The sequence below is a fragment of the Thermobia domestica genome, chromosome 8, assembly GCF_964235325.1.
Source record: "Thermobia domestica chromosome 8, izTheDome1.hap1.1, whole genome shotgun sequence".
Classification (NCBI taxonomy): Eukaryota; Metazoa; Arthropoda; class Insecta; order Zygentoma; family Lepismatidae; genus Thermobia; species Thermobia domestica.
In genome coordinates this window covers 127,737,993-127,758,885 of record NC_137461.1, presented here as the reverse complement: position 1 = coordinate 127,758,885, position 20,893 = coordinate 127,737,993, and the positions used below count along the sequence as shown (strand labels likewise).

Here is a 20,893-nt window from a genome sequence, read left to right as displayed (position 1 = left end):
GATAAGCTGTATATCACCCAGGTCCAGTATCTGCTGCGGCGTTCATGGCATCGAATCTCTACTGTGGAGTAGCGAAAGCGCACTTTTTTTGTGAATAAAGATTTACATATTTAGGTATGTTGTTATGTGGTATCCTAGGACAGTGTATCATACTTGCCATGAGAGATAGGGCGATGGTTGAAGGATGCTTCTCCTGGTATAGAGTTGAACCATTAGTAGGTCATAGTACAGTGACAGCAGAGACAGCAGTACAGACCCGTACTGCTTTCAGACTAGATCCCAAAGAGAGGGAAAGCAAGTTTAGATTGAGTGACAGCACAACAATGCACGTGTCCCATAATTGTGGAAGGATAGGAGGAATATAGCCGCCGCTGACTGTTAAGTTGAAAGCAGTCCCTAATGGCACTAGGAGGAACAAGTTCTGTGGTTTGAAGTCTACAGTATTAACACTTATTAGGAAAGATAATAATCACTGTCAGTTACAGAGTGCGTTTTTCTAGAAAGCAGATTCATCAAACCTGTTCAGAATAATTTACTTTTATTGCTTCTATACCAGTCAGTAATGTGCATGTCGAAGAGTGTTCAGAGAATGAAAGTTTTACAACTAGATAATAGAGACAGAACTTATGATGGCCAAACTTTGTGTCCAGATGAATTTGAAAATAGCCTGAGAGTTTTTGCACTAAACTATTTTAGAAAATATAATAGGACTAATTCTGCGTCGAGAAACTCCAAAAAATATGAAGATTAATAAGGTAGACGTCGACAAACTCGAATATTTTGTTACTTACAGTGAGTTCGGTAAAAGCATACGTTCAATTGGCAGCAATGGTGCTAAGAACATGCAGTTTCAAATTTGTGTCCCCAATTACGAATGGCTCTCATCTCAAGGTTTTCCTTCAGTTCAATCTCACAACTCTACAAGGAACGCGTGGACTGATTTGAACATGATAGTACGTTCAGTAAGATGGCGTTGATCAATCCCTTGCCCAGGAAGTTGCAAACTTAGCTAGATACAGTTCTTTCTGTTAATGTGGTGATGTATCGTCCTGTTTAAACTAGGGATGGGCAAAACCGATTTTTATAAAAACCGGAAACCGGTTTCCAGAAAAACGGAAAACCGAGATTTCGGTTTTCTCCCAAACCGGTTTCGGTTTTCACCGAAAATAGTTTTTTTTTTTTTTTAACTGGTTTCTGTGAAAACTTTTGGAAAACACAAAACTGTTTCTGTGGAAACGAAATCGGTTTCCGGAGAACAACGAAACACTATTCTGGTCAGAAATAGATCAAATTTTAGAAGAAAAAAAAGGAACAGGTTTTTCTAAAAACCGAAAAGCCTGTTTTTTTGCCCACTCCTCCCACCTGTTCCCATCAGTAGAGTGGTGGGAGGAGTGTAATTTCACATTGGAGCAGGACCCACTTGCATTCAACCCTCTGGCTGGACGTAATGTTTGTAACAAGTACATTTTGTACGAATGCCACATACATTTTCAAAATAAGATGGTTGGACCTTGTAGGGACCCCCATCTCTGCAGATGAACTTCAAGTTCGCAGTGACGTTTCTCTTTGTGTCCTATTGGTGAGGTTTGTGTATTATTTTCTCGTATTAAGAGTTCCGTTTCATTAAAACTTAATATGAGTATACTCTCGCAAATGTGCGCGATAGGCAGTCATTCTGGATGCAAATGATTAAATTAATCGGGAATTTATTGTAGTGGGTATTAATGAAAGTGTCCCCCCCCCCCAAAAAAAAAAAATCGAAAATTACACTTAATAAAATCACATCTTAACATCATTCGAACTTTTTCTGGGCATGGTTTCCTTTTATCTAATTGTTTTTCCCACCAACACAGATATTTGCAAAGACAGGCATGTGATACCTTGTATTCTCGAACTCTGAGTTTGTAACGAGTTGAGAATTGGCTTTAAATTTCTATGTCTATTATTACTCATTAGGAATACTAATGATTTTCATCCACTATTACAAAGCTGTGATGACAACTTGAAAACCAACATGTATTTTTTATTGGGGAAAAAATGGGGTAGATTAAAATTTGTACACTGTTTCTTTTTTAATTACACACTAAATTTTAATTTATTGTTCTCAAATATATGTGGAATATTCAGTACTTTTTTATTAGTTGGTATATAATGAAGTTCTATATGAATAAGAAGTTTGCTCTGTGCAATACAGTTTGAGGCATGCATACAAGCTTTTCGAAGGTAGGAATGTTGAATATGATCTACAATTGCTAAATAATTGTAGTTCGAATCGTGAAAAACTGATAAAGTTATGAGACGGACTTAAATCAATTTATTAATTTAACTGTTCTTATTGATCTCAGATGTATGTTATTATTATTATTATTTTCAAATTTAAGATTTGTTGTTTGAGATTTTCCATTGAACGTACTAGGTCGGATTTTGTGCAAAGGACTGAAAATCTATAGAAAAAGTAACTTTTGCATCATTTGTGAGTATAGCATGTGGGAAAGCTTAATGTAAATACATGAATTCTGTTCTAACATTTGTGTTTAAGATTTCCGTATGTGATGGAATAAGTTTAAGAAATCAGTTTCCCGCAGGTATATTTATTTGATTGATTTTGTGTAATTGTACTGTAATGAAAATATGAGTGTCCACGCCCACCACAGGTTGAGATTTATGTGACAACGAGCACTCTTGACAATTGCCCGACAGAGAATTTTCCACTACAAAAGATATTTTTTTTTTTTTTTTTTTTGCATACACACAATGTGCATTTTGTTCTATTCCTATTGGAGTTCTTTCCAGAGCCCGGAAACTATATACAGTGATCAAGAAGAAATGTGGTGTTTCAAAGGAGAGACCTTTCACTAAAATATCAGTAGAGGGAAAAGCACGAATCCAAGCCCTAACTTCCATCTTTCTGTAGGTTGAATGCCAGAGATGGTCTAGCTGTGTAGCTCGATACTTGTCCTGTTGCGGAGTTCCTCGGGTCTATATGGTTACCGTACGCGCCTTGGTGCGAGAGGTCAGGGTTTTATTCCTGTCGGCTGCTTATGTTGTTCGAATCCTCCGTTAAACTCTAGGTCTTCATCTCATGTAGCTGTGGTGCTGAAAGAGGCGCTATACTTCTAATTAATCAGACAGCTTGTCCTGATGCGGTCCCACCCGGTTGTTTGTGATAGAATACAGCATTGATTTTAACATAACATTGTTGGTAATGTGATGTGACAAAATCCATGAAGAACCGTTAGACCGTGTGGATGACTTTCGGTGCGCTGACGAACGAAATTACTTGGTCACTTCTGTGCCACTTGCTTGAATTTCCCCCCAGTTTGTTCAGATGTATTCACAAGTCACCTACTTTGAAAACATATTGCACTGATCTCCTGCTGGGGGGGCTTTCGTGTATCTTTTTGTAGTTGATCTTTCGTTTCACGATTTGGCTGGCTTCTAGCGCGTGGACCTTCACTGTATGAATCACATTCAGGTGTAACTGTTCGGAGATAACATGGAGGATGGGTTGTTAGACGGAATAGCACGCCGTGCATTCACCGACACGCAATACCGTTGGTGGCATTTGTGAAGCCTGTCGGTCCTCATACGTCGCACTCTGGTATTCACAATGGGGAGTATCCAACTGCTAATCCATGCTCGTGGCAGTGTTTATGTTAGAACAACAGAAGTGTACATCCGAAAGTGTTGCAAAGTGTCGTTCCCAGAAACTTTTCAATTTTGGTTCCATAAAACTGGCCGTACATTGACCAAATTGGGGAAGGATTGCCGAGCTACAGTACTGTGAACAGTGCAAAAAATAAATAAATAAATAAAAAATAAGCCTTGTACCGCATATTCACCACTAGACAAAGGCTTCTTCAACGTTGTGATTGAGTCACGCGGTGAATGTATTCAGGGATCTCTCTTCTAAATGTATTTAGGGATATCTCTTTTGCCTCCCTGTGCTTTGCCTTGACTGTCCTGCCTCTGGTCAATGTGCTGCCGGCCTTAGACTTCGCACAACGGGTCACATCCATGGCCATGTGAATTCGTGGTGAACAGTATTGTATCCGTAGACTTTTTCGAGGTTCTTGCGTTTCCTTCTACATTATCATTCCACTAACTTTCTCATATTCTTTCACGTAATTAATCATTCGGCTCCTTCAGCCTAAAAGGCATAAGCGTGGGATGAGAATTGTTTTCTTTTTTCACTTTTAGAATTTAATTCGCTTTTTTTTAAAGCTGAAATTTGTTCGGTACAAGTAGTGCAACACACACACACTCTCTCTCCTTCCTTCCTTCCCTCTCTCTCTCTCTCTCTCTCGCACTCACTCACGGTCTCTCTCGTGCGATTTTCTCAAAAACGTTTCAAGCTATTTTATTATTTCATTACTAACCTGGCAAAATGGCATAACTCATTTGTCCTGAAAAAATCCACAGTGGGGTATTTTATTCTTAAGAGATTGAGTAAGTATTTCTCGCGATTTTCTCAATAACGACTCAGGAAATGTTTTTTCATGTCATAAATATTTCATTACCAACTTGACAATTTGGTATAACTTGTTTTTCGTTAATGTATAGCATTTTATACAATTAATATTCATTATTGTTGTAACTGAGAAGTTTAGATTTGCTCTTCGTGACGAGGACAAATAACCTCGATGCTGACGTCCCCATCAAACCTCAATCAATCAATCAAGATTTGCTTTTAATGAAATGGTCAAGATTTCAGTGATGGCCTGATTCAGCTTTCCATTTGTCTTAAAGGAAAGAGAAAAAGAAAAAAAAATAAATCTTTTAAAGTTCAGCTTAATCCAAAGTTTATTTATTTATTTATTTATTTATTTATTTATTTGAACCCTCAGTTTTTTTTTTTTTAATGCATTACCTCATATAAATATATTTCATAGGTATAAAGAATGTAAACTTCAAAATATCAAGCCTAACTGTATTTGGACAGACTTCAACCTACGAGATGATCGACATCAAATATTCAGAAGAGGATTCCGATACGGGGGAAATTAGCCTCTTTAATGGACTGTCGCGAAAAGAAGCAGCAACACGTGGTTCATAGATCTCACATGGTGCAACGGTATGTGACGCATTCATTTGGTGTGCGTGTTGTATGTGTGGTGTTCCGCTCAACTGCAATGCCATGCGTGAGCAGGAGTGGAAGCAACCCAAGCGCCAGGTGCGATTTTCTCGTAACCGGTTTTTCTTTTCTTTGCGGGAGGGGAAGCTACACTTGAGTGGCTGTCGAAGGCATTCGTTAGGAAGACCGAATGTTACGTTAAAATCCAGAAGGACCGTACACCTTCTGTCATTGTTCTGTTCGTGACTGACTTCAAGGTGCTTTGACAAAATGAATAGTTTAAATAAGAGCATGGCTACAGCTACCAAAGAAACGTTGAACATTCTTCTCCCCGAATAGGCTAATGTAATATATCCTTGAACTAGATGACGGGAGTATAAGAACACACGCCCAACATTCAAATAAACGTTTTCTTATGTCAGAAAAATTTTAAAAAATGAAACAAATTTAAGTAAAGAGATAATGAAAGGTTTAAATTACTGTTTCGTTTTCCTATATAGCCAAATGAATAGCTTGTTTACGTTTTGTATACGTTGATTCGGTTTTATTTCATGCTACTAATTGTGATAGGCATAGTTGTCTATGTTGACATGTATCTTGAGGTAGTGAGAATTAGGCCTACCGCTCACTGGCGACAAAACAGTCGCGCAACTATCTCGTCGCTGTCGCCTGCAGTCAACAACTTCACGGAGACAAAACAGTTTTGTTGCCATACCCTCGCTCACTGGCGACGGCAACAGAAAAGTTGCCGAGCATTTGATATCACAATTTACATAATCGGCATTCACATAATTGCTGGTTTCGGGCATTAAAAAAAAAAAAAAAAAAAAAAAAACGCCCATTCCAATGGTTAAATAAATCAATTTAAATAAATGAAATAAGACTGCTTGGACAAATTTCAAAGTCCTCCTTTTCTACTAATTTCAAGATGCTCAATCCAATAGAACTATTTTCTTAACATGTCCATCTATGTGGTCTCGAGAAAAATAATCTCAACATTGGGTGGATAGAGCATCCTCAACTTAGTACCAAAGGTCTATTAGACATGTACCCTATCGTGGGCACCTTTACCATTTGCATTTTTAAAAAAGTCAATTCACACTCGGAATTAGCATGCACAGGTTTTCAGGCGTGTTAAAGGTCTATAAGTTCAAACAAGCCATGAGTGGAACTAACAATGCGGGACTAAATAATTTGAAGAGATTAACAATGAGGGTGGGGGATGGACTCAGACGACATATATAACATTATTATAACAAGATCTTCTAAAATGTTCTTGCAATTTTTAGAAGTAAGGGTCCATGGCTCCCCAGCAAATTATCCTAATTACGCCAATGCTATCAAACTTTAAAAGTAGAAGGTAGCGTCAACAAGGGCGTCATTTCAGACTTCGCTTGAGGGGGGGCAAGAGCACCACCGACATAAGACTTTCACGTTTTATACTAGTATATTAGTAGACAATTGATTAAAGTATATGTATTCCTCAAACTCTTGGGGGCAATTGCCCCCTCCTGCCCCCCTAAATGACGTACCTGAGCGTCAATGAGTGACAAAAATAACAGCATTACGTAAGCTAATACGAACGGGAACAATTATTCGTATCAAAAGATAACAAGAATAACGAAAATATAAAATATAAAACTGGGAATACCTAACAGAACGAAACTAACAAAAACGGCAATCGGAGAACACTGTACCGTAACTGTACTTTCAGATGTTCCACGTATAGCAATAAAATAAAAATTGGCTTTCTTCGTTCTTCCCGCGTATTCTTCACATTTTAAAATCGGCCATTTTTTATACTGTACACTTTTTTCTTTTTTATATTTGAAATGGAAAGAAAACTCACAATGATAATTTTATCTGTATTTTTTTTTCTAGTTGTGGGAAATTAATGGAAGTAGTAGTGTGTAGTATGACAGCAATATGTCATTATCGAATAATATACCTACCTGTGTTGTTTTTTCTTATCTGGAAAGCTCATTCTAGTTTCTTATCAGCGAAATACACTTTCTTCCACAATTTCTTCTTTATATATATTTCTTCTTTAACGCTGGGCGTTTCTCTATTTCCTCAATTAATTTTTCATAGTCTTTATCACTAATTAAAGACATGCTAATCACTAATCAAAGAATGTATTAGTTTCCATTGCGAATACTTCTTTTCACGCGCTACACACGGAATGAACTATTACGTGATAAAACTTGTAGAAAATATTTATTTTTTACCTTTCTACTTGGAGGTACCTCGGCAACTTTTCTGTCGCCGTCGCCTCAGTGAGCGGACTCCCATAAGACTCAATGCATTTAGCCAGAGCAACAAGATAGTTGCCCGACAAAATGTTGCCAGTGAGCGGTAGGCCTTAATTGACTTAAATTATTAGAGTTATCTGCGAAGGTAGAAATGCTGAGAGAAAACCTGATGTGCTGACCACACATTACCCACTTAACTTAAAACTACCTAGTAGTCAGGCTAGTGACAGCACTTTGTGACTATAGTGCTATTAGGTTTCTGCTACATTAATACTGTGCGATTCAAGAAGGCTGGCATCTTGCAGTGAACAGAACATGTGATACATTGGAGACGCCAACAGTAGATACAGTAGCTCTGGTAACCAACTTAGAACGTTTAACCAGACATAATGCTATAACAATAACGACCAGACAACAATAGCTATAACAATAATGACATAATTTGCAATGTATAAAGTTCAAATAACAAAAGTAATAGTACTTGAATATTTGACAGGGAATTCAACATTTAACTATTGGTAACAGCAAGGTTAGTGGCCTCGCTTGCCTAGAAAGAGTATGAAAGAATACTTCAGTGATTGGCGAACCCATCGCGTACAATGGTTGTCCTACCCCTTCGTTTTGTGTACAGCATGTGCATCTGTCTGTTAGACGTCAACTTTCCGTAACTGCATAATAGTTTTGTAGGAATTTAACTTTCAGAAGCATTATCTAGAGTCCAGCTTCATTGGGGTCTTCTCGAAAAACTGAAAGATGAACATGCTTGGTTGTAGTGCGGGTGCTCCTTCCAAATTTGATTTTCAGTTTGAGTTGTACCTGGTAGTAGAGCCCAAAGGAAAATACGGGAGCATTAAACTAAAGGTACATCGTTTGCAGAGAAATTAAAAATTAAATATAGAAACGATCTTCTTACTTCAGTGATACCGTTTGTAAAAGGGGAGTGGGAACTTGTTCAACCGAAGATCGACCCAGATATCACGCAACACGAGGGTGAGAATTCGACTATGGCTTCCCGGAGGAAATAGGAGTTTATACATAGAAAAAATACGGGCCACCGAACTAATCTTTTCTTCTCCAATGTCTTAAAGTAAATCATGTTATGCATGTTTTGTCGCAGTTATTAGTGAAACATGTGATTGAGAAATACAAACAGTTGGAAATACTTTGTCTGAAGATAACTCACTCGCAAAAAGTAACTTACAGTTTTTTCTTTTGTGAAAAATGATTTACAGTATTGTAGGGTTATTAAGGACGCATTTATTTATCAAATACAAACAAAATCGCTTGAGTATTTAATTTTAAAAAAATAGTTCGGAAAGAAACTCACCCCAAGATAAACTATTTTTTGTAATTTTTTTCAGAACATGAGTTACGTCATATCTCAGATTATTAATAAAACATTTATTTATGAAATATGAAAAAAAAATCGACTGAACTCTGTGCGAGAAAATCGCATAATAAGAACTCATCCGAAGAGTAAACTACCCTCTCTAGATATTTCCCATGAAAACGAGTTCATGTATGAAATATAAACAAAACCACTAAAGCAGTTTTCGAGAAAACAGTTTATTTTTACTTTTATCATTCAGTGAATAAACTTTATTTTTGAAGAACACTCAAAGAAAATGATAAAAGGGATAAGTAATGAAAATAAAGAGAGAACGAAACCCTGAGGAATGTTATGAAAGCATTAATTCAAAATTTGGTGCGAATACGTTGGACAATATGACCTCTTGGCGAATTGCATACATCAGGAAGAACGAACGAATGAGAGACCTTCAATATATATATATATATATATATATTTTTTTTTTCAGCTATGAAACATGTAAATTAGTTGAAATCTCGGGTCCGATTTTTCTTTCACTATCACACACTTCCCTTCTTCCGATGGTCACTTGAAAGTTAAAAAGGGTAACGAATTTACTGTAGGGAAAACTTTTCGAAAACCTTTTAAAGTTAACACTTGGAGTCCGAACAACATACATACACGTTTGCAGTTAATCACATTAAATCTTAACGACTATGTATGTTCTGCCTTTTAATTGCTAGATGCTGAGTGATGATGACCTTGAAGTCAGCAGGCTGTCCATAATTCTAGGATCTTTTTCGTTTCGGAAGAAGGCAACAGTGCATATGTTTCTGCATATTGTATTACCTTCCTTGCTTTCGAAATATTAACATTTATGTTAGAAATACGTGTTATCACGTGCAGCCAAAACAGTATATATAGAACTTCAAATTATTTTCTTTTTTACTCCAAATAGCATGTATAGCATTTTGAACTGATGGCTTATTTCAGTAATTTTGTTGACTGTACATAGTTGCTAACGCTCTCGCTTTTGGTGTGAGCGGTCCCGGGTTCGATTCCCGGTGGGGTCACTTGGTCGGAAACGTGTAACAACCTTTTCAGGCCAACCATCTTGAAGTTTTTCCTGGGTTTCCCGCATTCACATCAGGCAAATGCCGGGTTGGTACCTAATATAATGGTCTCAGGCCGCTTCCTTCCTTCTCCAATTCTTTCTTCCTTCCCTTTCATCGGATAGTGTGCCCACGAAAGGACATCATCAGTCATATACGTGATGGGTTAAATGGCCTTAGATGCTGACAGACCAGAAATCGAATTCCTAATTCCTAATCCAGGGTTCCCACTCGTCCTGGAAATCCTGGAAAAGCCCTTGAATTGATTTTGTCCTGGAAACATCCTGGAAATGTCCTTGAAATTTACAGAAATACTGAATGTCAGATATTTCATACTTGTAACGAGGATTTTAATTGATTGCTATTTTTGTTTGCTTTTCCTGGTTTTGTGCTGAATAATAATTTGCCATGATCCTGCATGTGTGGGTGGTTGGTGGGCTTTCCTTCTCCCAACAGGGTAGCTGGCTCGAAGAACTTCTCTCTCCTTCTTTCATCCACTGGTCTGTCAGTCCATTCTTGGATGCTGTCTTCACTAGCACTATCCACTAGAAACTGTGCTTTGTACCAGTATCTATTTTATACCTCTATAATCAATCTATTTTCGCAACAGTACTTACCCTTCAGTATAATTTCATAAGAATGCTATTTGTGATACGGTCATATCTAGGTGAAACTCAATTCCTTGCTATGCCAAAGAAACTTTGTTTTCCTGAGTTGTTTAAATTAGGATTTCATTGGAAGGTAGCGAGTTCTGTAATATTTATTTTCATGTTGGACCCTGAGAGGCTGGATTGTTTTTACACAAAACTGTTGGATGGTTGGAAAGAATTTAAAGATTTGTTGTTAATTATAAAGAATCTTCTGCTTTTGCCTCATGGACAGGCTGCTGTCGAATGAGGCTACAGCATAAATAAAGATCTGCTTGTTGAATATATGAAGGAGAAATCATTGGTCAGTTTGAGATTGGTGTTTCCCATAAATATACCTTACTTCAAAACTAACATCACGAAAGAAATGCTGCATCATACCTTCCATACAAAAGCAGCGCTATCTGACAGAGCTGGAGGAAATAAGGACTGTTGAAAGTCAAGTACAGAGCAAGAGGAAAGAGATTAGTGAAAATGTATAGCAGCTGCAGAGAAAGAAAAGGAAATTGATGGTAACAAGTGAAGCTTTGGAGACTGAAGCAAACCAGCTTGCACATAAAACAGAGGAGAAGTCTTGCTTTACTTTATTGATAAAATCAAATGGTACCCGTAGAACAGCTTCGCTAAAGAAGGAGATTGTCTATACATGAGGTAATCACACAGCTCAGTTAAAAAGCTTGTAATATAATTCCTTTTTACGCCTAATTATATCTGTCACATTGTCACTCAATGAAGATGCCATGTACGAAAAATAGATTTTTGTTGTTTGTAAATTTGTTCGGTGTGCAATTAAAATGTCATGTAGAAAGAATGAAAATACATGTGCTGGATGTGGGTGGATTGGGAGGCTATATAGGGAGAGTTAGGAGGCCACCAAAAAAAAGCACCACATTACGCTCTGCTTTGTGTATTAATATCGTACTTGTATTAATACTGTACTTGCACAAACTATTGTATTTTTAATTACATTGTTGAGAGTTTTGAACCTACAGTTGCAATCCTGTTATACCTTCCTGTGTCAAAGTCCTGGAAAATTGATTTGTCCTCGAAATGTCCTGGATTTTTTTTTGGGAGGGGGGGAAGAGGGGTAACTCTGCTAATAGTATTGACTGTAGAGAGAACGGATTGGTACTTCGTTCCTTTTTTTTTTTTTTTTTTTAAATTCTTTTCTGTTGTTTGGCGAAACATAAATGGATATTCCATTAACAAATAAAGACGCAGAGTGAAACTTGCAAATATTAATACTCAGTGAAGAGCAAATACCGAGTCTTATATACGACTCTGATTCTAATGTTTATGAATTACAGATCGAAGACAGTAATGAGTTCAGTGGCGTATTGGAATTTAAGCATATAGAAGCGTTTGTAGAAAAGACGTCATATTGACACTGCGTGAAGTATCGGCTACACTTCTAATGTTCTACCTTTCGAAGAAAATCAGTGAAATGATGGAAGGACTTTTCTTTTGCTTTTTTGGTGTGTCCGTGGTCAATTCATGCGTCTTGTATAAGAAGAAAAGCGGACAAAAGATGTCACTTTGAAAGTTTCTTATTGAGAATTGAAGTGAATGAACCATCTCGCTCTCGTCATACGGTCTAGGGGACACGACCCTTTCCGTGTACTACTGATACAATCACTGTTTTCACGTTTAGGGCAAAGAAACTGCTAGGTATGTTCCATCCACAAAAATTTCAAACGGGAGAACACGAAGGAAAGATCACTGGCTTCTGTTACTCTTAGTGTAGTGTGCTATGATAGGATAATGCTTCCAGAAATATCACATCAAGAACAATTATTGAGAATAGCAGGATATAAGTTCTCAGATCTACCCGTAAACAGTATTGGATTCTACGCTTTAAATATTTAAATGGATCGGAAATGCTAACTAAGTAATACAGGTAGACGATAGATCGTTGTATTTTGACTTGAATCTTGAATAAAACGGTGCAGGGAAAGTAACTTTTTCTTTAAGCTTCAGAAAAGTATTGAGGTGACACATCTAGTCGGTAGTAATTGAGCAAATAAAATAGGTGGAGTATAAGGCTTTTTTTTTTTTTTCGTTCCATGTTTCTGTTCTGAGGCTAAGGGAGACTGTGATGATAATGAACAAGAGATGGTTCAGTGAAGAAAGTGGAAAGAACGGGAGATCCCCGAGAAAATAGACGCACACGGTGTATATTCAACAGTGCAAGGTTTGAACGTAATTATAATTACATAATTACGTTCAAAAAACCTGTACTACAAAATGAAACTACAGTACCTTCATAACTTTCGCAATACACGCTAATATAAATTGAAAGATGAAACAAGATCCCAAGGAATTTTTCGTAAATTACAGGTGAGCAAATTACTACTTGCGTAGCCTCATTCACGTGGAAGCATTTTCTGCAAATTTACTAACGTAATTACACTTATACGTTTTGCCTACTTTTGGTGGTTCCATTGTATGGCACTATAGTTTTACCATGATGCATGTTTGTTCGTAAACTTTTTGTTCATGTACATTTATCTCTGTTATGGCTTGACAAATTTGGACCAAATTGGCATGAATCTGAGCTATTAATGGTAATGGAATCGACAGGCGTGAATTGGATTGGAACCAAAACACATTTAAGAAAGAAAAAGTCCGAGCACGAAACCAAAAGAAATTTTCTGATAAAAGCGGTTTCGGATCCGATACTGAAACCCAGTAAAACCCATTTACACCTATTTGTTCCATCACCACAAAATTCGTTCCGAAAAGCGTACTGCTCACCCCGCGTAGCGTAGTCGCTAACGCTCTCGTCCTTGGTGTGAGCGATCCCAGGTTGTTCGATTCCGGATGGGACTTCTCGTCGAAAAGATGAAAAACCCTTTTCAGGCAAAGCACTGTGAGTGAGATTTTTCCCATTTACACTAGGCAAATGTTGGGATGGTACCTGACATGAAAATGCCAGGCCGCTTCTTTCCCCAATTCTCCGGGTATAGTCTTAGTCATAAAAGCGTAATTCAAGAACAGACGAAGAGGAGAGGGGCATGGTTGAACTATTTCGTCCTTTTTCTATTTCCTGACGATTCTTCCGTGTATTGCTCCGTTCATGTAACCAATATAAACAGCTAATACCACCGAGTTCTCTTGATGTAGGGGAAAGTAAAGTGAACTGTTAGTGAGTGGTTCAAACTCTACTTCAAGTCGTGTTTTTTTTCTTTTTTTTTTTCTTATTTCGTTCTTTATGATGTTACCAAGCTACCGTCAACTTGATTTATACTGAAACGCGCTGCGCTACTGTTCTGGATGTTGAGCAGCTACAGATGGCAAACATTTCCCGAGTGCTTCGTGGATATTCCTAATATTCCTTGAATATTGTTTGACTATCCAAACTAACGAAATCTGCACACGTTCCACATATTTGGTCAAATACTCAATTAACATTATTGCGTTGTGTGAGGCTTACCATTAACAATTTGAAAAAGAATTACTAGCTCTCCCGCTAGCTCGTGCGCCATTGTTGTTCATGGTCCCTGGTTCGAACCCCAATAGAAGAGTACTGAACATATTATGGTGAACCAGATTCCACCTTAAACCGATGGTTAACGTCTGATATATATAGTCGATGCTCAAAAGAGACACGAAACTTCAATAAACAAAAATGATCACTCTGGAGCCTATCACTTCAAAACTTGATTCAATATAACTTTGGTTTCCGATTCTCTGAACAGAACCATTGTATCAAAGTGTATTTTGATTATCTCCTCAAAACACACCGAATTATTATTTTCGGTACAGAATGTGTATGTTAAAATGCTAGAAAAGATTTGTGTTTGTGGCTAGTCCTTTCGATAGTGAGTTCTTGGGAACCATAGGCTCTAGAAAAAGATGCCGTTTTCATTGGTCGATTGCAAATTTTGTGTAGATTGTTCAGTTCTAATTGAATATATTAAAAAAATAGCCGTTATTTCTTTATTTCATTTTTTGGGGGTACACTGGAAGTGTTCAAATTTTTAAAAAAGTAAAGCATCATATCCTACTAGTTATACATTCCAACACACACATTTGTATATGGGGTAGTATATCTCTCAGGTGTTTGTTTCATGACCAAATGATAATGAAAAACTAAGGATAACTAATTATCTGGTCTAAGATAAATCTTTATTATTTGGAGTGTTTTACCCAATGAACACCATATGTCACTGACATTATAATTGTGTGTGTAATGTATTTGCTTATTGCATACTGCATGCAAGAAGAAAGAAAACATTGATCATACATGAATTAGCAACTCCAACCGGAAGTAGACTCAAGTCTTGCAAACGGTGCGAGATATTGAAAAAAAAATCCCCTTTATGGTACCCCTTTCCTATTTTTATCAAGATGTCCTTCCCCTTGTGTCTGTAAAGGAACATGACAGATGTTGTGAGGAGTGACAAGGAGTTCATGCTGATATGTGAATGATGCGCTGTGTAGAGAGGGCAGGTTCATCTAGTATATATAATATGTCGAAATATATTCCGAAGCATTCCGAATTGCGATTTTTCGGTTCCCTTACCGTTCGATATGAAAATGTACAGATGGCTTTTATTTTTCTTTTGGTCGGTCAAGTTAGAAACGAACCGACTTAAACTATTTCTCAACAACGGATAGACAGATTTGGAATGGAAGTGACACGATTATTAATACTCTACTTTTGGGTCCCATGTTCTATGCTGATTGGCCAAGGACAAATTTACTTAGACAAACCGACAAAGTCTCAAAAAGTGACTTCAAAATAGAAACAAGATTAAACTCCCAGATGTTTTGTAAGACTCGAAAGCTAGAATTGAGCAATAGATTGCTTCAGCCATAGCATGTACCAATACGCGAAAGTTTTTTTTTCCGTATCGTTTTCTATTCTTGATGCAAAATTACATTTTTGGCCCTTATTTCATTAAGAAATGTTTTCTCTCGATCTATTTTTAACTTCCTTTCAGATGATTTTGATAACTGGAAACCATTTGCTTAGTTTTCCATTTCACTTTACAAGTATACGAAGTAGTCACTAGCCCCATAGCAGAATATGCCGCGATTTGCGATGTGATCGCAGAAAATTTGTCGCGCCTATGCAGAAAAAATGCCAAAGGAAAAAAAAATAGTTAACAGAAAAGTATAAAAACGTGCCTGCTATGTGTAGATGTCTTTCAGAAATTAGTACAATTATGTGGAAAATATGGCTTACAAATATGGTGCTACTAGATCAGTTTTTTAAGAACACATAAATGATCGTTTCTAGATTGAAACTGGTCATTTTTATGGAATTCCACCAAGGGACCAACCCATCAGTTCAAAAACTCTGAGGGGGGCGCGGTGGCTCAGTGGTAGAGCGCTTACCTCCGGTGCTTGGGGTCCCTTTCGATCCCAGCTCGCGCCGTTTTCTCGGGGTTCTCCAGTTTCCTCCTACTTTCTTCATTCCACCATTTCACTCATTATCATCATCACCGTCTCCTCTAGCCTACCGGCATAACCATGGGACGTAAAACTTAGGTTTCATTTCATTTCATTTCAAAAACTCTGAGATCTGAAGAAGAAAAAACCGTAAACCAGAGGAAGAGACTGATAAAGCTTTAATAACACACATTTTCGAAGAATTCCCGAAGTTTTTAAATTCTCTTCTGGTACAATTTGAAGTTTATACACATGAGTCTGATGCTGACGAAAGCTTCTTGTAACAGATAGTAGGTCAGAATTCTTGTTTAATTTGGATTTCTTAACTTTTCCAAGGAGTAATGTTTCTGTTGAGGAAGCAAAAAAGGACTTTCCGTCTTCTTCAAACTTCTTTGAGTTTGTGAGTATATTCCCATTTCAGTTTTTGATGGATATAGATCAGGCTAGATTATTGTTTAAATACAAGCTTTTCATTAAATCCATGCAGGACTTGGTAACCAGTTCAATAAATGAAGGAAAGTTTTTTTATAACTGGACACTCTCTTTAAAGCTGCAGCATCAGATTTCCGAGACAAATACTCTGTTGTGGTAAAGCTAATAATGTTTTGTTTGAGTATACCATGTGTGTGTTACTAATGTGATGGAGAAAAGGCCAGCAGCAAAGGATTGACGTAGTGATTATATTGGAACAACACACCAGGTTACATACATTATCCTAAATGGACCCCCATCAGTGCTCTCATTATAAAATACGGTGTATCGTATTAGAAATATTTTAAATCTGCTCCTTTTAGCAAAACTCTTTCAAGAAATGACGTCACAGATTTAGACTCGAACTAGGGATGATACTGCTGAAAACTGTTTACCATGCTTCATGTAACCCTGTAATAAAAACATGACACTGTCTTGATTTTTTACTTTAGAATTCGTGCAGAAAATTTTTGACTTACAAAAACTCATCGTAGAAAGACAAAGTTCTGCCATCGGGGTCACTAGGCCGCCTTGTTCAACTCAACATGATAAACAAACGCGATATGTGTATTTCCAAGTATGGTCGTTATACAATAATAATAATAATGTGTTATTCAGAAGGCATAATCATTTTAAACTAACTGAAAATCATTGTTTCGGAATCATTCTGACAGTCATTTTTTTATAAGAATTATTTGATCGCTATGTAACAAATACTTGCATGTTATGTTGTTCCCAAACGTCTTACGGGTAGTATATGTGTAAAGAAAGCTAGGAGATAATTATGTAAATTTTTTTGTCGTTGATCGAATCCCAATATAAGTTACATTATGTACATTTGTGGTATAGATATGTTTGAAACTTTTTGTAGCAAAATATTAGTTGTAAGAAATAGTTCATCCTTTTCTATATAATGAGCAATTTATTATTGTTTGTTTCAGCCGGCTACTGTACTTACAACAACCAATGCTCAGGTCCTAGGAAAGGTGCTTGGTATCCAAAGTCCGAAAACAACAGCGCAGAGTATGTACAAGTTTTTAATATTGAAATTTCATTCCGTAGTATATGTAACTCAAAGTAAATTTCTCTGAGAAATGAATGTAAAAAAGTCAAGAGACTTAGACTCCGGAAAGCTAAGCAGGAATTATTACTATAATCATTATCTGTATACCATTAAAGAGTTCAAGTTTTATTAGTTGTTGTTTCAGGCTTTCTATGTGGACTTTAAAAATAATAACGTTAAACTACTGTTCTCATTGATTTTGTATGTATTACTTTTATGAAATTCCTGAAAATATTTTGATGCCTTGGCCCAAATGTAGTCAATTAATAAACTCGACAATAGTGGAACTTCTGTTTAAGGACTCGAAACATAGAATGCAATACTTTACTTTGGCATAATCATACTTTAGGTATTTATGTTAAAGGGATAATTGGTTCATTATAGGTTTAAAGCAGAAATAGTAGTTGGAACCAGTGTCAAATTTTGCAAAGCCTGTCTGTATGAATTTATTTGCTTTAAATCTACTAAAACAGTCAAAATTTGTTTATGCTGTAGATTTCATAAAGGATTATGAAATATTTCCTGCTTTATATGCTTTATCAGTAATTTCATTTTTTTTAAAAATATAATTTCATTGTTTTAAAGGGTCCCATGTCTTGACAATACCAGTCCAAACAGGAAGTCCACTTAAAGGATCTCCAGCCAAAGGGGAACAAACAATATTACCAAAGACAATACAGTTAACCTCAGCTCCCATGGTAAGTATTTCAGGGCAACTTACCTTTCCCCCTCCTTTTTATATTAGGAGCAGTGCGTTTATATTGTATATGAAACATAGAACTATTAATAAAACAGTCTATGTTAGAAGTATAACCGTGGTTTCAGTAAAAGAAAGTCGTAGTAAATTCGTCGTTCCTTTTACAGTTTTCAACAGTAATATAAACTTTCATAACTAGTAACTAGATATAAAGTGGTCACAATCTTTAAGGTATTGTTTATTGCTGTATAATTTGACTTCCCGTCAGTGATTGCCTGATTATAAGGAAGATTGATTAATTTATGTGATTGGTGACGATGAAATAATTGGACGAATGGTGACAAAATGAAAGGAACAGGACCATCTTGACAGAACTCACGGATATAAAAGTCCATAAGCCTAAGACACCGTTGATGCTCTGTACATTCAGAACTTGTTTATGCTGTAGACTTCATAAAGGTTAAAACTGAACACTTCATCGTTGGACCAGCGTTCCATTCGATTGAAATTGGACTCTTCCATTTAAAATTGCTTTACTGTGTGTTGTGTTAGATAGATATGCTGTTTTAGAAAGGTTCTTTTCGTCTGGTGAAATTACTGGTCTTTGCTTGCCGTATTCTAATTGGCGAATTCATTCCAAATGTAGTTAACATAGGTATTCCTTTTGTCTAAATATTTTCATACTGAATTGTTCAGAGCAGTATATAGCTAGAGTATTAATATAAAATGCTAGTGCCGAATACGGAGATCGTTTAAACTTTTTCAAACCTTTAAGAGAAAGGAAGGAAACCGAGGAGAAGGAAGACTACCATGCTTAACTTGAAAAAATTAAATTTACTTCCAGTAATTTGTTTGTTTTTTCATGACTGGGAGATCTGACACCAGCGAATTTAGTTTTTAGTTCCCGTATTCGATTTACTGTTTTGATGCTGTTGGATTTATTTTATTAATAGTAACATTTATTGTTTAATTTTGTCATTAATGTCGATAATTTTCACTTCCCCGTCAGATTTTGTAACATTGTCTTTTTTTATTATTATTTTAAATGTTCGCAGTAAAGTTCACCAAATATAAATTCTGTAAAGAACCAATATCAAGGCATAAATCCCAAATCTTTACAATCCAACAGCAGTTGATCCGTCAATGCGTTATGATCTGACGTCAAGATAAAGATATTAGAAAAAGTAAATTTTATCCACAGAATACCAAAGCGGATGGTAAAAGGTGACAGTAAATACTTGCATTGCACTGAAGATCATTATCTAAATTGTTTTCAGTAATTTACAAAAGCTTTTACGAAGTGATGGAATAAGTACAAAATTTGGTATTTTGCTACGAATTGGGTTTGTGTCATTTTCTTTAATATCCTAGTCTAGGGTGACCAAATTAAAAAAAAAAAAAAAAAAAAACTAAAAAGTCCTGGACACCCTTCCCGCTCTTCAATATTTGATATCAATGTTTGTTACTTATCTTAGAATATTGCTAATTATCTCAATGTGAAGAAACAGCAGCAGGAGCACAAGTTGATACTGGGATCCAAGAATATTTTTCTGAACTTCTTGCCTTATTGATCATTCCATTGGATTGTATAATGTAGTGATAAAAGTCCGTACAGTTCATGCTGTAATTGTGCGAATCCTGAAGTATTGAGATAAAGTATCAACCTCCGACCTGCTTTTCTCATCTGTTCAATGTATTTTCAACAACGAAAATATTCTTTCCACGTTGACGTTCTAGAAGGATATGGCAGAAAAATACTAAATTCTGCTTTGCCCAGTAATTAAAAAATAAATAAATAAATCATGACACATTTTATCATTCCATTCCTCTTTATTTTTCTCGTAAGCATTTTACAAAGCCACCACATGATCAAACAAAAAGGGATCATTAATGGGTATACATTTTTCCTTCAACAGTATCCACTTAAAGACTTCCAGTTCACTGAGTGTAAAGCTTCACATTTTGAGGTAAAATTCATGCACTTCTCTTCTGAAGGTAGCTGTAGTGTGTTTTCTAAGTAGAGATTCTTGAAGTATCGCTATCTAGAAATGAAATGCTCCTCACTTCTGTTACACTGTACTTCGTTCTTTCTCTGTACAGGTTTATGGTAAACACAGAGCTCAAAAGTACAGCCTCCACATCGCATTTAAACGCCTTCTACTGTTTGGATACAATTGTACCTATGTACTGGGGCACAGCCTATTCCTTCAATGTTAGCATTTTCACTGTTCTGTAGATTTGTGAAAATATTAGCTCAACTTCTTTGCATGTGACGAGTCACTACAAAATACGTATAAGTTTGTTGGTATATCTGTTTGAACTGAAACTGTGGTGGCGCTTGACAGTCTGATGTGCGTGTGTTAATGCAGCTGCTGCAAGTTTTGTTTCGTCACTAAATTCTGATTCTATGAAAGACGATTCCAACGTTTTACTGCAAGCTGTGCGTTAATTCTTGATTAGTGTTTTTTGATTGAATACTCTCTGACTGACCCCCATGACCATTTCCGATGAAACTGTTATGGAGCTTCGTCGTTGTGGCGACTCCTTTTTATAAAATACCACGGCTTACAATTCTTTTGATTTGTACTTACATAAGCGTTTGTCATGACTAATTCAGTTTCATTCAAATATTATAGGAAGAAGAGTATAGTGTTCACCTGTTCACATTTACCAACAGACACTAAAAACTCAGTAGACAGGACAACAAATCAACCCCTTCAAGAGAAGTGAAAAATAAAAAGCGCGTTCTATTATTTTAACACTTTAGTTCTTGGGCTTATACAGTTATACAAATTCCAACTTCCTGTAATTTAGCTCGTTTTAAAGAATATATCAGATAGTTTAAAGAAGTAGGCATGCGAAATATATGGC

General features: G+C 36.4%; 1 protein-coding gene across 2 annotated transcripts in view; it reads left to right on the top strand.

Annotated features, from left to right (window-relative positions):
- Positions 1-20,893, top strand: part of Dp (transcription factor Dp) — a 71,896-nt gene that overhangs the window by 23,683 nt on the left and 27,320 nt on the right. For both annotated transcript variants that reach the window (XM_081768986.1, XM_081768987.1), the window contains exons 3-4: positions 17,204-17,285; positions 17,911-18,023. In XM_081768986.1, the coding sequence (XP_081625112.1) occupies positions 17,204-17,285; positions 17,911-18,023 (195 nt within the window). The remainder of the gene's footprint in view (positions 1-17,203; positions 17,286-17,910; positions 18,024-20,893) is intronic.